Below are 14,303 nucleotides of genomic sequence, written 5' to 3'. Positions count from 1 at the left end.
TTGTGGATCACTTCCACTATCCTTCTTGTAGAGGTGTGTGACCTGTGCTTTTTCCAAGAACTGGGCGCGGTTTTCAGTTCGAGGGATCTACGATAGATTATAGTTAGAAGATGGGATAACTCAGATGCAAATTCAGTGTAAAAACAGATAGCATAAGTGTAAGATCTCCGTAGAAAATTCTGGCGTATTCTACGATTTGCGCGAGACATCTCACGAAGCTTACCAATAATAATAATGATAATATGATCACTTCCTCAGGTCAGCGGTGCAATGGTAATAAATGCAGTAGCGCAATAGATTGTCACATTTGAAAGTCTAACTAATTCGCCGTATATCCTACAAGTGAAGCGGAATTTGATATCTCTAATACTGAGTCTACTTGCTTCCCTTATCGTACCTCAGTCCTTATAATACACTGTTTTAAGTGCATCTATACATAAGTCTCTGCCAGAAGTTTCGCAGGCATTAGTCCGTCAAATTAAAATTACAGTACTCGACTGATTAACGCAGACACGCGCTCTTCAGCTCACAGTTATCTTGTTTTGTACATTCATGGCCTTCGGCAAATAATTACATTCTCACTGATAACGAAATTCTTGCTGCTACGTTTTCGCTTTCCTTACGTTTTACTTTCTTATGTAGTATTTTCCTTCTTTTCCTGCTTTCTTTGCATGTGTGCTTCGATTTTGCTAAGTTTGTCCACATTCGTTCCTTTTAACGTGTGTCAGGGCGCTGATGACCTCGACGTTGAGCGCCCATAAGCCCCAACACACACACACACACACACACACACACGAAATGCTGCTCTTTACATGTTCCGTCGTCAAAACGTAACAGACCGCTGATGAAGAGGTGCTGGCAATAATTCTCTATTTACATGTATACTCCGTAAGCCGTCTTAGGGTGCTAGTGGAGGGGGGTACTATTCTCTCTCTCTCTCTCTCTCTCTCTCTCTCTCTCTCTCTCTCTCTCTCTCCCCCCCCCCCCTCTCCCCCCCCTCCCCCCCCCCCCTCCCCCCCCCCCCCCCTCTTCCTTGCCACAGTCGAGAATGGCGCGTGGAAAGAATAATTTTCGGTGAACCTCCGTTTGTGCCGTTGTATAATTTTGCGGGTTGTAGACGGGAGGAAATCAAACTCTTACCGGAACGAATATACTACTCACTGGTTTCTTAGAATGTTAACATACCGCACTTTGTCGACTTGTACGATTCCTATATTGCAGTACAAACAAACCAAAAATAAATGTCAATTCATTTTCTTAAATATTTTCATATTCATACTTTATACAAATCTGTTCCGTTTTCTCTATATTATTTCTTTTACCATCTTACAATACGTACATTCGTAACTTATTGCAAAAATACCATTGACGGTTAACATTACGTATATTATTATTATTATTATTATTATCATGAAGGATGTCAAGGCAGTTATTCGACAAACTCTTTGCTAGTGCTAACGAGAACTCCACCACGAAACGTGTTGCGAGAGGCTGTTTAACAGGCACACATCATAGAGATTCGCTTTGCTCGTTTAGTGTAGTGTAAACGTTGGTATTTGTGGCGAGCGAGAGAATGAACCAGGAGAGCATCGCATTGTATAAGAGGTATTCGCTTTGAAATAAAGATTGCCGCCTCTCTTGCAGTTTCAGCTGAATCCTATCCCTAGTGTATTTTTGGCTGGGAATGAAACCTGCCAAAGGATTTTGTTTCTGTACCTCAGTGATCTGGAAGTATGAAAACAATTTATAGCAGATGGTATACCATCTTGTAGTACCTATTCCTATAGAGAGTGAATGACTTTACGTTTTACGTATCAAATACCATTCAGTTCGCCAAAGATGTTGATAATAGTTCCACCTTGATGGGTAATTGACAAGATACTGCAAATGGAATTGTTTCGTAGTTTTCAGATCATTGGCACACAGAAATTAAATCCTTTGGGAAGTTTCAGTCCCAGCCATTCTTTATTAAAAATCCACTGGAGTATAGGATTCCGCTGAAAATGCAAAAGAAGTGCCAACTCATTATTGTTATTTGCAGCGAGCGAGAGAATGAACAAGAACATCATCGAATTGTACAAGAACTCTGAATTACAAACAGTCCCATTTGCAAAAAAATTTTGAAATTTGTGGTTATCTCTTATGGGACCAAACTGCTGAGGTCATCGGTCCCTAAGCTTACACACTATGTAATCTAACTTACGCTAAGGACGACACACACACACACACACACACACATATATATATATATATATATATATATATATATATATATATATATATATATATATATATATATATATGCTCGAGGGAGGACTCGAACCGCCGACGGGGGAGCCGCGCGGACCGTGCAAGACGCCATAGACCGCGCGGCTACCCCGTGCTGCAGTCCCTGTTGCAATTTGTTCTTTTATTAACGACGCGTTTGGCCTTCGATGAGCATCTTCAGATTATCTATAGTGGTAACAGAATCAGCAACAAAATAGTCGTCCGTAAAGGGACCTTTACATTACTCAAAGTAGATAAAATAGTAACATCACCAGGAACTGAATAAAATCGTAAGATAACCACCAAAAAAATCCTTACTCACATTTAGAATAGTGCAAGCTAGGACCATACCCTAATTTTTGTTTATTCTGTTACCCCTATGGGTAATCTGAAGATGCCCCACGAAGGCGGAAGGCATCGTTAAAAAAAGATTAAACTGCAACCAAGACTGTTTACAATTCAGGTATTCTACGTACGGTTGCAGTACCGGGCGGCCTAATGCAGTGGAAGACTCCGTACAAGAAATATTCACTTTGAAACAAAAATCTCCACTTGTGTTGCAGTTTTCGCGGAATCCTATACCCCAGTGATCTGAGAAGCGTGAAAACAATTCACTGCAGATACCATCTTTTAGTTCCTATCCCTATACCAGACTTCTTATTCTTTTTGTCCAGTGAAATGTCATCAATGATGAGTTTTGAGTAATGCTGAACTTCTCTTGTTGCCATGTTAAAATTTGCTTCTGTTGCGAAAAAAAAAAAAAAAAAGTAGAGTTTAGAAAGATTCATCTGACTGACATTGTAATGCAGTTGAAATTGCTACGGAATTATGACACAGTGTATTATTAAACTACCAACTGAGGACAAGATGGGTCAATCAGTTTACGAAAATCCCATGCTTGGTGCAAAAATAAACGTGTAATTTTTCCACGTACATGATTGTAAAAATCATAGCAGCTGTTGATGGCCTTTAAAAATTTATTTTTCTATTGAAAAAATCTGTGGTTACTTTGCATACGCGGTAGATTAGAAAGTTTTGTATATTGACTGAACGGCAAAATATTCTCTTCTTTGCATGCTACCATTTGCCAAAATCTCGTTTCAATATCTCAGACAGTCTGAGACAGCATGCACATTCCACACCTACTACTGAACGACTGGATCTGCTTGGTAAACTTATCACTAATTGAGTCGAAGCGCTGTGGGGTTAGAAACACCCAGCTGCCATAAGAGTGGTGACATAGAAGTGTTACTCGGGAATCTCTTGAACACTTTGAGTCATTATTTGTATAAAAATACTGTAGGAATAAGACACCACAACTGCCGCTGGGGTTAGGGTTGGGGGTGGGGATAAGAAGGTGTGCCATGTAAGAAGTTGGAAAACTATCTATTGATCTCTCTTTCCTGTGTTTAGTTGAGTTGAATACTTGCCCATGTGACAGATTGGGCACCATACTTCCTTTTTTGTGTGTGTGTGTAACTACCAGGACGCGAGAATGAGCCCTGCAGCGATCCAATGATTTGGTCAGCGTATTTTGGGATAATTGATCATGCCTCACACAGATACATTTGCGCTATCTGGAGTCGCATGTTGTAAAACAGCGGAGAAACAGTCGGTCTCCTCAGGATTGCAGATGAAACAGCGGGGCGAAAGTCCCTACATATATAGATGAAATATGTGTGAAATATGTTAAATATTTGTGGAATGTATGTGTTAAATTTATGTGACATGCGTACGCGGGTGAAGCTGTGGGCAAACGGTAGTTAGAAAGGGTGTCTCAAAAAGAACGCCGGACTTGAAAGGCCCGTTACTTTGATTTATTGTTGTTGGCAACGTTGCTTTTGTATGTTTTGTTATCAGTGGTCATTGAAGTTTTATTTTGATACTGTGCTTCTGTTTTCCAGGTTGGTGTTTGTGGAGCATCGGCATAGAAATATACAGTGCGGAACAGCGAGTGTTGATTGGGAAGTCACTATATGAATAGTGAAGCCGGCCGTTGTGGCCGAGCGGTTCTAGGCGCTTCAGTTTGGAACCGCGCGGCCGCTACGGTCGCAGGTTCGAATCCTGCCTCGGGCATGGATGTGTGTGATGTCCTTAGGTTAGTTAGGTTTAAGTAGTTCTAAGTTCTAGGGGACTGATGACCTCAGATGTTAAGTCCCATAGTGCTCAAAGCCATTTGAACCATTTTTTTGAATAGTGAAAGTTTTCGCAGAAACTGTTCAAAAACTCCATACTGTTCCTGCACACGACAGTGCACCATCTGAATCCGCTGTTCGTATGTGATAAAGAAATCTGAAGAAGGGGAAAAAAAACCGATTCATCAGCAGACATCAAAAGCCCTGGACGCCCTTGAAGTGGCCGCCTAGAGGCAAACGATATTGGTGTGCGTGATACTGTTATTGTGAGTCCGGGAAAATTCATACCGCCGCCGTGCTAATCACATGTGCATGCGCCCAGAAACAGTGCACAGAATCTTAAAAAAAAAAAAAAAAAAAAAAAAGATTTGCACTTACACCTTTACAGAGTTGAGTTAACACACAAACTTAAAGCAGCTAATTACGAAAATGAGCATTTTCTCAAATGAAGGTCACTTCCATTTAAACGGCGTTGTGGACAAGCATAATTGCCAGATATGGAGATCAGAGAACGCAAGAGTAATTCACGAAAAAGGCATGCATCGTCAATTAGTTACGGCGTGATGTTAGGTTTTGCGTGGGGGCTTCATCGCCCCTTACTTTTTTGAAGATGAACAGGGAAGAGCTGTCACGGTCAATGGAATTCGTTGTCAATCGATGCGCACTGCTTTCCTTTGGCCCCGTTTGGATCAAATGAGCAACGAGAATTTATGGTTCCAAGACGGTCCAGCTTGCCACATTCCAGGAAAGACAACCGCTCTGTTGCGTGAAAGGTTCCCAGACAAATCTCGTTACGAGGAGACCAAACTTGCCCACCTCCATCTTGTGACTTGACACTCGTGACTTTTTTTCTATGGAGTTAAGCTAAGACACGAGTTTACCAGAACAAACCCCGTAATCAGTTGCAACATGAACAAGAAATTCGACGTGTAGATGGGAAAAAAGTGTGAACGGTTGATGGTTTATTTCATTTACCAAACGATCACTTCTAGTGCTGGTGGGGGGTGGGGGAGGTCAAATGGTTTGTTTTGTGTTTTACTCTTAAACAACGTATCTCTTGACGAGGATGGTGTGTTCTGTTTGCTTCTTTCGAATAAGTAAATTCGATTTATAGTAGTTTCTTTTTTAAACATCCTATGTTATAAAATAACAAAAAATGGAAGAATTTATTTGACAGAAGCGGTAATTATTACGAAACTAACACTGCAGTAGTAACAATTTTGATGTGACCCGCAGGCGTGGCGGCGGCAGTGGTGCGAAGCGCGGCCGGCAGATGAGGAAGGCGCCGTTGAGCTGCAGTTCTCCGCGACGCCGGGAGGTGGCAGCACCAACACAGTGCACATTCCGCACGGAGTCGTGCTCTGCCGCTCCGAGTCCCGGTAAGGCCTCGATCTGCATGCTGTATGCTTTCGCACTGTTTGACATTCGAGCAGTCTAGCAGCTTGCGGTAGTCTGTGGCATTGCATACGCCTTTCATTGGGTTAAAATGGAATGTAGGAAGAAGTGTGCTACTCCCATGTTGCCTGTTTAGAATGTAGTACCTCCGTGATTTAAAGCAAGATTGGCGTAGAAAGTTCAAAACACACTTCGGGCAGCCCTGTATCGCTCGTATTGGACTGTGTTTAAGGAACTGCAACAGTTTATGATATAAAAAATTAAATCATTTGCCTATGTCAGTCGCTTTTGTTTTCACCCACAACACATTTAGGGTGCTTACACGTTGATTGGTAGGTGGACCGGTGGATTACATCAACTCCTTATTCTGAAAGTAATCAGTTGTCTGTCGTAACCCTTATTTCCCTGCAAATAAGTTAGTGCATGTCACTTTTTATCACAATATGAAGTCATACTTCATGAACAATAATGAAGGCACTTGCAAGATGTTTCAGAAAACAAGCTCACTGATGGTGTTCTTGTCACATTTGTGTGACTGAATGTGACAGAAACACAAAATGGAAACGGTCTACACCTGTACGACCTCTGGACTCGGTGTTTAGTGGCCGTGCGTGACAAGGAATATGCCTGGACGTATTCCTGCCTTGTTGGAATCGGTATTACATAGCGCCACTGTGCTTTCATCGTAGTGCAACACCCTGTACTATTTTGAGTAATTGCCAGTGAATAATCATTCTTTCGAGCATTCATTTTATAAATATCTTAGTCACCGCCGTCTCCTGTGCCATTTCTCTTGCATCTCCATCGGTATTTTGCCTTCTCCTCCTCCTCTTCCTATCCTCATCGATCTTTTCTTCATCTCTTCCTCCTCCTCCTCCTCCTCTCTTCATCGATCTTTTCTTCATCTGTTCCTCCTCCTCCTCCTCCTCCTCTCTTCATCGATCTTTTCCTGCTCTCCTTCTCCTCTCCGTCTCATCAGTCTTTTTCAACTTATCGATCTTTCCCTCCCCTTCTCCTCGGTCTTTTCCTCCCCTCCTCCTCGGTCTTTTTTCTTTCCCTCCTCCTCGGTCTTTTTTCTTTCCCTCCTCCTCGGTCTTTTTTCTTTCCCTCCTCCTCGGTCTTTTTTCTTTTCCTCCTCCTCGACCTTTTTTCTTTCCCTCCTCCTCGGACTTTTTTCTTTCCCTCCTCCTCGGTCTTTTTCTTCTCCTCCTCCTCCCCCCTTGATCTTTTTCTTTTTCTTTCTTCTTCTCTTGCTTCCCCTTGATCTTTTTCTCTTTCTTTCTTCTTCTCTTCCTTCCCCTTGATCGTTTTCTTTTATTTTCTTGTTCTCTTCCTCCCCCTTCACCGTTTTCTTTTATTTTCTTGTTCTCTTCCTCCCCCTTCATCGTTTCTTTTATTTTCTTGTTCTCTTCGTCCCCTTCATCTTTTTCTTCTCTTCTTCCTGCTCCTCCTCCTCCTCGATCTTTCATTCTTCACCATTCTCGAGGCCTCTTCCCTCTTGAAGTTCTGTTTATCCTGAGAAGTGTGCGCGATCGCGTTGTGCTTTTGTTTGAAAAGTTTAATGGAATAGCAGATGTGTAAGACAGAAACCTCTAGCACATTCTTACTGTTGAACAGGTCCCGCCAGTTCGCGTTCGGCGTGTACGAGCAGCCGCAGGTGGAGGGCCGTTCACACTCTCAGTCCCAGGGCCTGGGTGTGGGTGTGGGCACGCCACGGCGACCTTCACTCTTCCTGGCCACCCCTAACGAGGCCGAGACGCAGACCTGGATGGCGCACGTCCGCGCGCTGCTCGCCAGGGGGCGCCCGCTGCGTAAGTACTCAGTAGACCCTCTCTCCTCTCCTCTCATCTTCTATACACTCGCATAGCTATCACCACGTAGCGTGCACGGCATGGATCCTACACCGCATCAAGTCGCTCTATTGTAACAGTTCAGGGATTGGACAACAATATAGAAACACCGCGAGAAATGCGTGCTTGAACATAAATGCAGATGCTAGCAGGGACTGCAGGTTGCGCTGTTGTATTTGACCACAAAGGACACTTGTACGCTGTAAGGGTCGTTGTGGTCAGAACAGTGTTCCCTCCAATTGTCAGTGCATTATGTCGGAGTTGTGTGACTTCGAACGTGGACAGATTATTGGTGCTCATATGGTGGATGCTTCCTTAACTGAGACAGCCAAAGTGTTTATTGTTTTAAGAGGCACCTGTAAGATTCTACAGAAATTTTGAGTAAGCACTTGCCACCCTACTAACAGCAGTGTATCGTAGGTTGCCGGAGCAACGGAGGGTGCCTAATGACTGGAAAAAAGTGCAGGTTACTCTTATTTCCAAGAAAGGACAGATTCACATAATTGTAAGCATATATCGCTGACTGCAAACATGTTCTATAATTACGGAACATGTTTTGATGCCCATGTAAAGCGACATTTTTTGGAGAACGAAAATCTCAACAAGGGTTTCGAAGCAAAGATCTTGCAATGGCAGCTCGCTATGTTCCTCCATGAGATCCATATTGCTGTAGACGTCAACGCTCAGGTTGGTACCATGTTTCAAGAGCTCAGGAAGACATTTGACACCGTCTCTCACTACCATTTAGTGAGAAAAATACGAGCTTACAGAGTATCGGTCCGGATTTGCGACTTCCTTGCAGGGAGAGCTCAACACGTTGCTCTTAACAGAACAAAAAGACAAATGTAAAGATAATTTCAGGAGTACCCCAAGAAACTGTGGTGGGAGCGTTACTGTTTACAGTATGTATATATCATCTAGTAGAAAATGTGGGAAGCTCCATAATGCTATCTGCAGGCGTGGTTAACTACAAGAAGGTAGCAACAGCAGAAGAATGTAGTGGATTTACAAAAAACATGCAGAGAACTGATGAATAGTGCATGGACTGGCAGTTAACCCTGAATGTAAATAAATGTAACATATTGTGCATACATAGGAGAAGAAATCCACTACTGTACAACTACACCATTGATGAGAAATTGCTCGAAGCAGTATCTACTATATCTAGGAATAATCATCCTACATGACAAATAGTAGGAACAGCAGATTCTAGACTGAGATTCATAAATCTTAACGAAATGTTACTCATCCACGAAAGAAGTGGTTTACAAAACACTTATTCAATTGATTCTTGGATATTGCTCAAAACTCGGGGACCATTACTAGGTAGGACTGATAGAAGAAATAGAGAAGATCCATGAGAGTACATTCCAGGAAGAGTTGGACATCCTGCCATGTATGTCTCATGAAATTGCCACAACGAGAAAATAAGAGAAATGCGAAATTAGAGCTAATACAGAGGTTTACCAGCAATCATTCTTCCAATGTGCCATTCAGAAATGGAACCGGTAAAGGGGGATCAGATAGTGCTACCAGAAGCACACTCCGCCACACACAACCGGGTGGTTTCTGCGGTATTGATATTTCAGTGATGTACTGATGATTTATACTGCACACAGGGAAAGCGGAAAAACATCACCCGCTAAATCGCAACATGGACGAAAGCGTGTGTTGAGGGATTGTGACAGCCGGTCATTGAAGAGGATTATCATGAAAAACGAGAGGAACACAGCTGCAAAAGTCACTGCAAAACTGAATGTTGCATTTGCAAACCCTTTCAGCTCCAAAACAACATGAAAGGAGCTCCATAAGCTGGGAATTGCAGGGTGATTTGGAATTCGAAAACCACTCACCAGTGATGCAAATGCCTATAACAAGAAAACTTGGTGGCGAAACCATAAAATCTTGCCTATCGAACAGTGAAAGTAAATCATTTGGTCAGCCGAGTCCAGTTTGACTGTTAGCAACTTCTTGCCGAGAGTTTGTTCTAAGAGTGAAACATGATGGGGGTTAATTATATTCCCTGGGTCCTATAGTTACTCTGCAAGGCCGCATTACTGCCAGGAATTATGTGACCATTTTGGCCGATCAGGTCCATCATATTGTACAATATTTTTTTCTGATATCGCTGTGTTCCAAGACGACAGGACCTCTGTTTACACAGCTCACATTATTCATGGAGAATGTGTAGACCCTTACTCAACATTACTCTTCTCCAATTCTGAATTGCCCGTTTGAGTTTTTTCAGTGTCTCACAGTACCTGTCAGCGTTAATTGTAGTCCCATTGGGCATAAAGTCTACCAACAATACCTCTTTCCGATCTCAAAAAAGGGCTGTCATGACTTTACCGGTAGACTGTGTTCGTTTGAATTTCCATTGCTTTGGCGAAGAAGGATGCCGCCACTGGCATGATTGTTGCTTTGTCTCAGGTGTAAAGTGGTATGCCCAGGTTTCGTCATCCGTGACAGAGTCCAGAAAGCTGTCCTGTTCGATGCAAGGCGGTGAAGAAACGCGCGGGAAGCATCAACTTGTTGCCGCATGTGGTCCTCAGTTAGCATGCGTAGCACCCATCTTGCGCACTTCTTCCAGTAGTTCAATGTTTCCGTTAAAATTCTGTGAGCAGTGCTTCGGGAAACCTCAGGAACCAACGTGCAGATATCATCCTGGGTGATCCGCCGATCTTCACGCATGCTTTGCTCAACCTTCAACACTGTCTCCTCAGAAATTGACAGTCTTCCGCTCCTTTGTTCGTTGTCAATTTCGGTCCGACCAGCTGCAAACTTTCTACACCGCATACGAACATTTTTGACATCCATGCATGACTCACCATACACTTCCGTCAATTGGCGATGGATTTCAATCGCCGCAATGCCCTTTGTGTTCAAAAACCGAATAACTGCCCGTAATTCGCACTTGGCGGTAACATCCAATGGGAGCTCCATTTTCAACGGCTGCCAAGCCAAGAATGAGTGCCTCAGCGCGTCGTTCGCATGTTTACGCACAGCGCATGAAGCACTCTTCGTAACAGTGTTACCAACTGCCACACAAACAGAGTTCTGTACTTATAAAAAAAATAGGACACACTACTTCTGGGATTACCCTCATACTAAGGAAATGTTAGATTCCAACATTTTAACAAAATTTTGCTTTATTTTAATTGGTGGTATATAGCTCTGTTGGCATATAACTCCAGAGGTGAATTCTATGTCGGTGATACTGACATCCTACCACCTGTTAGCAGTTAGAAAATTGTACAGTGGTTTGCTTTAATTAACATAAAACAGAAAAATACTGTTAGCCAAGAAGATGTGTCGAATGTGATAAAAAGTTCTCCAAAACTAAGAATACAGAAACAAGTTGAAAAAAATGACATGCATTTTTCCGGAAATTATTCATCTCTGAACTTGTAACGTGTTTCAAGATGGCAATGGCCAAAATGCCAATAAAGACAAGAAGGATAAAAAGAACTGAAATGCACTTAACGAAATGTATCAGTAAGGGATTGAGTCAAATGAAAAATGGAGAAACTCTTCTATGGATGACAGATTACCTCTTTTCTACATATTTACGAATATTGCAGTGCTTTACTAGGCATGTCCTATGAGACGTGACACGCCACTGCCTTACATTAACCTTTTTAAATGAGTTCTATTATGGGGTCCTATAGCTGAGAGAGAGAGAGAGAGAGAGAGAGAGAGAGAGAGTGCAGCAGTACTTAAGGGCCACAGCCTTAGTTCTGCTAGTACCAATCTTCATGAAAGCCAAAGTTCCAGTTTTGAATTTTGGTCTGTTCACAGTTCTGATCTATAACTAAAATTCTTGAAATTAATACAAAGTTTCTTTCTTTTTCAGCTGCTGCATCAAGACTAGGTAAGCATGTTTTAATCAGTCCTTATACTTAATGTAAATCAGGAGAAAATAGCAGATCATTTTGCAGATGCTGAAATATCACCACTAGATGATTAACACTTTCACAAATATTATTACCTGTCATATACACATTTTTTTCCAAATGAATTGCTATTAGAGTTTACATCTTTTCAATATTTGAGTCGCTTAACACTTGTGACACAACAATTAGTTAATAACTTGCTAATTTCTAGTCCAGTTACAGAAGTACCACTCTTTCGACATACGTCACTGATGTAGAACATACAGTTAAGAAGTCAGTTGAATGGACCAATATGTAGAGGCAAGGCATGTTAAAAATTCGCACTTGCAAAGGGAGACAGACATTCAGAAGTCCACATATCATCAAAGAAGCTTAGATGATGCATATTGTTTGTTGCATTCATCTGAGTGTAGTGTAATAGTCCAGGGGGTTACACATTAAGTCTTGTTTATAATCTAGCAAATGGGGCTGCTTGTAATGTTGGCTAACTGTAAACATGTTTCCAGCTGATTCAAATGCTTTCAGCACGGAAACGAAATTTTTTAATGGCCCGCATTCCTATCAGTCACCAAAATCCACGGAATAGAGAACATCAAGCAAGTGTGGTAGAAGCCTGAGTACAGGGTGATCAATCCTTAACGCATCCATCTATTTTATTTTCAAACAAATTGTGGTTCCACATAAATGGATACACCAATTCACAAAATAACAATTATTCAAGTTCTGAAAAGTCTTGACATAAAACATGAGGCACTCTTGTACAATCAAAAAATAAAAGCACGGTGCACTGTTAGTTGTGAGAGAATAATAGGCATTTCTTTATAGGAAACTATAAAGAGTGATACGCATAGGGAAAACATTTTGTCAGGTTTTTTTAGCCAATTAACTGAAAAAGAACATGCTTTTATGACTTCTCAGCAGGACTCTGTGACAGGACATACAACCAACTTCTCATTACAGAAAATTCATAATATGTTTCAAGGTAGAGTAATTACTAACAACATGTGGCCTCCTCGTTCCCTGATTTAACCCCCTGTGATTTTTATCTGTGGGGGGGGGGGGGCATTAAAAGAGAAGGTGTAAAAATCAAATCCACACACTTTAAAGGAACTTAAAACTAACATTCATCAAGAAATTGCTATCATTTCTCAGAGATGGCTGCATGATGCAATGATCAGTTTCCTAAGCAAATGTCGCAAACATTTGAACAATGAAGGGAGGCATTTCAAGCATCTCCTTGCTTAATATATGTAAGTAATTTACTTCTATTTTTAAGTGTTTATGTTATGTATGTTAAAAATAACTTGAATGACAAACAGTGCTATATTTACTGGGGGTCCTCCTGTTGCCCACACAACAGGCACAGCAGCTGCCCTCACCAGCTGGACGCACGCTGTGAAAGCAGTTGTGTTAACAACTGCTCACCACGTACAATAAGCAGCTATCTCTGAGCTTGATATCGTGTAAATTGGAGGTAAACACAGACTGCGTTAGTGCCATCATTCACACAGTTCTGAATGAATTAGTGGAGGATCCATCCTGTACATATTCACTAATTACTGTCAGAAAGTAACACAGAAGGAAAACGTGTAGATTTTGCTGGCACGTGTTGCAGAGATTTCTCATTTGTGATAAGGTATCTACATATGAAATGAGGCTTAACTCCACTAGTTTGATCCAGAGTAAAGACGTACATAACATGAAGAATGCAAAACAATCCTGTAATGTTAGAACAGTGTATTATTGATTGGATTCTTGAATCAGTCAGTGATTAAATATAATATTAAATACCTGTTGAAACAGCATAAAATGTAATGGCTACGTAAGTTCAGATGGAGAGGAGGCGAATAGAGACCGTACATGAAACTTATGTGGCCCAATTCGTGGATACAGCTCAAATGCTGTGAATCTCCAAACAGGCCAGGAAAGGAAGACATCTAAGCAATACAGAAGCAAGCTGCTAGGTATGTTATGAAAATGCTCCGTGAGTTTGGATGGGAATTGCTAGAGGGAAGGAGATACTTTTGCAAAACTTTATTGAATAAATTGAGAGAATCAACATTTGTGACAGTCTGCAGACGTATTCTGCTGCCCACAAAGCTGATCTCACATAAGGACAAAATACATAAGATTAATACTCATTGAGCAGCAACATTTTTTCCTTGCCTCATTTACGAATGGAACCAGACTAGCAGTGGTGCAAAGTACTATCTGTCTAACAGTGACTTCTAGAGTATGTGTTGGATATGAAGACAAGGTTATGGTGGCACTGGATATAATGACCTAAGAGATGACTAATGACATGTGAGGGGAATGTTCCCCCTTGATTCAAAAATAACCATCTTCAGCTGACAGTTGCAAGCAGTATTTGTAAGTTTTGCTTTGTGTGTCTTAAACAGTGGAGACTATGTTGGAGGTGAAGAAAGGTATTTGTTGAGATCTTCTGTCTGCATTGTCTTGCCATAGCATTGACTAAACGTTTTAGATGTACATTGTGTCAGTATAGAGATGAGGGACCTAAAATTTATGACTAAATGTAGTCATTCCTTTTATTGCTGTCAAAAATTTCTATTGCAATGAAAATTGTGGCATTTTTGTCATTTTCAAGCATCAAATCATGATGTGATGGAACACAGTTTCCTGCAGTCTGAATGCAAATACGTGCAATGATACAGAGGGGCTTCAGAAGGTGAGTTACAATTGAATGTGCCCAACAGTGGCAATTGCACATTAAGAGCATTCCATTCATCAATTAGGTTGTA

General features: G+C 41.5%; 1 protein-coding gene across 3 annotated transcripts in view; it reads left to right on the top strand.

Moving 5' to 3' along the window:
- LOC126263120 (uncharacterized) overlaps nucleotides 1-14,303 on the top strand; it is an 864,071-nt gene that overhangs the window by 813,318 nt on the left and 36,450 nt on the right. For 2 of the 3 annotated variants that reach the window (XM_049960135.1, XM_049960134.1), the window contains exons 6-8: nucleotides 5,640-5,782; nucleotides 7,416-7,609; nucleotides 11,502-11,519. In XM_049960135.1, coding sequence (XP_049816092.1) covers nucleotides 5,640-5,782; nucleotides 7,416-7,609; nucleotides 11,502-11,519 — 355 coding nt within the window. The remainder of the gene's footprint in view (nucleotides 1-5,639; nucleotides 5,783-7,415; nucleotides 7,610-11,501; nucleotides 11,520-14,303) is intronic. The other variant, XM_049960136.1, reaches the window with a different exon arrangement.

Source organism: Schistocerca nitens, chromosome 6 (genome assembly GCF_023898315.1).
Source record: "Schistocerca nitens isolate TAMUIC-IGC-003100 chromosome 6, iqSchNite1.1, whole genome shotgun sequence".
Lineage (NCBI taxonomy): Eukaryota > Metazoa > Arthropoda > Insecta > Orthoptera > Acrididae > Schistocerca > Schistocerca nitens.
Note: the sequence above shows the minus strand (reverse complement) of the source record. Positions and strands in the feature narration are given on the sequence as shown.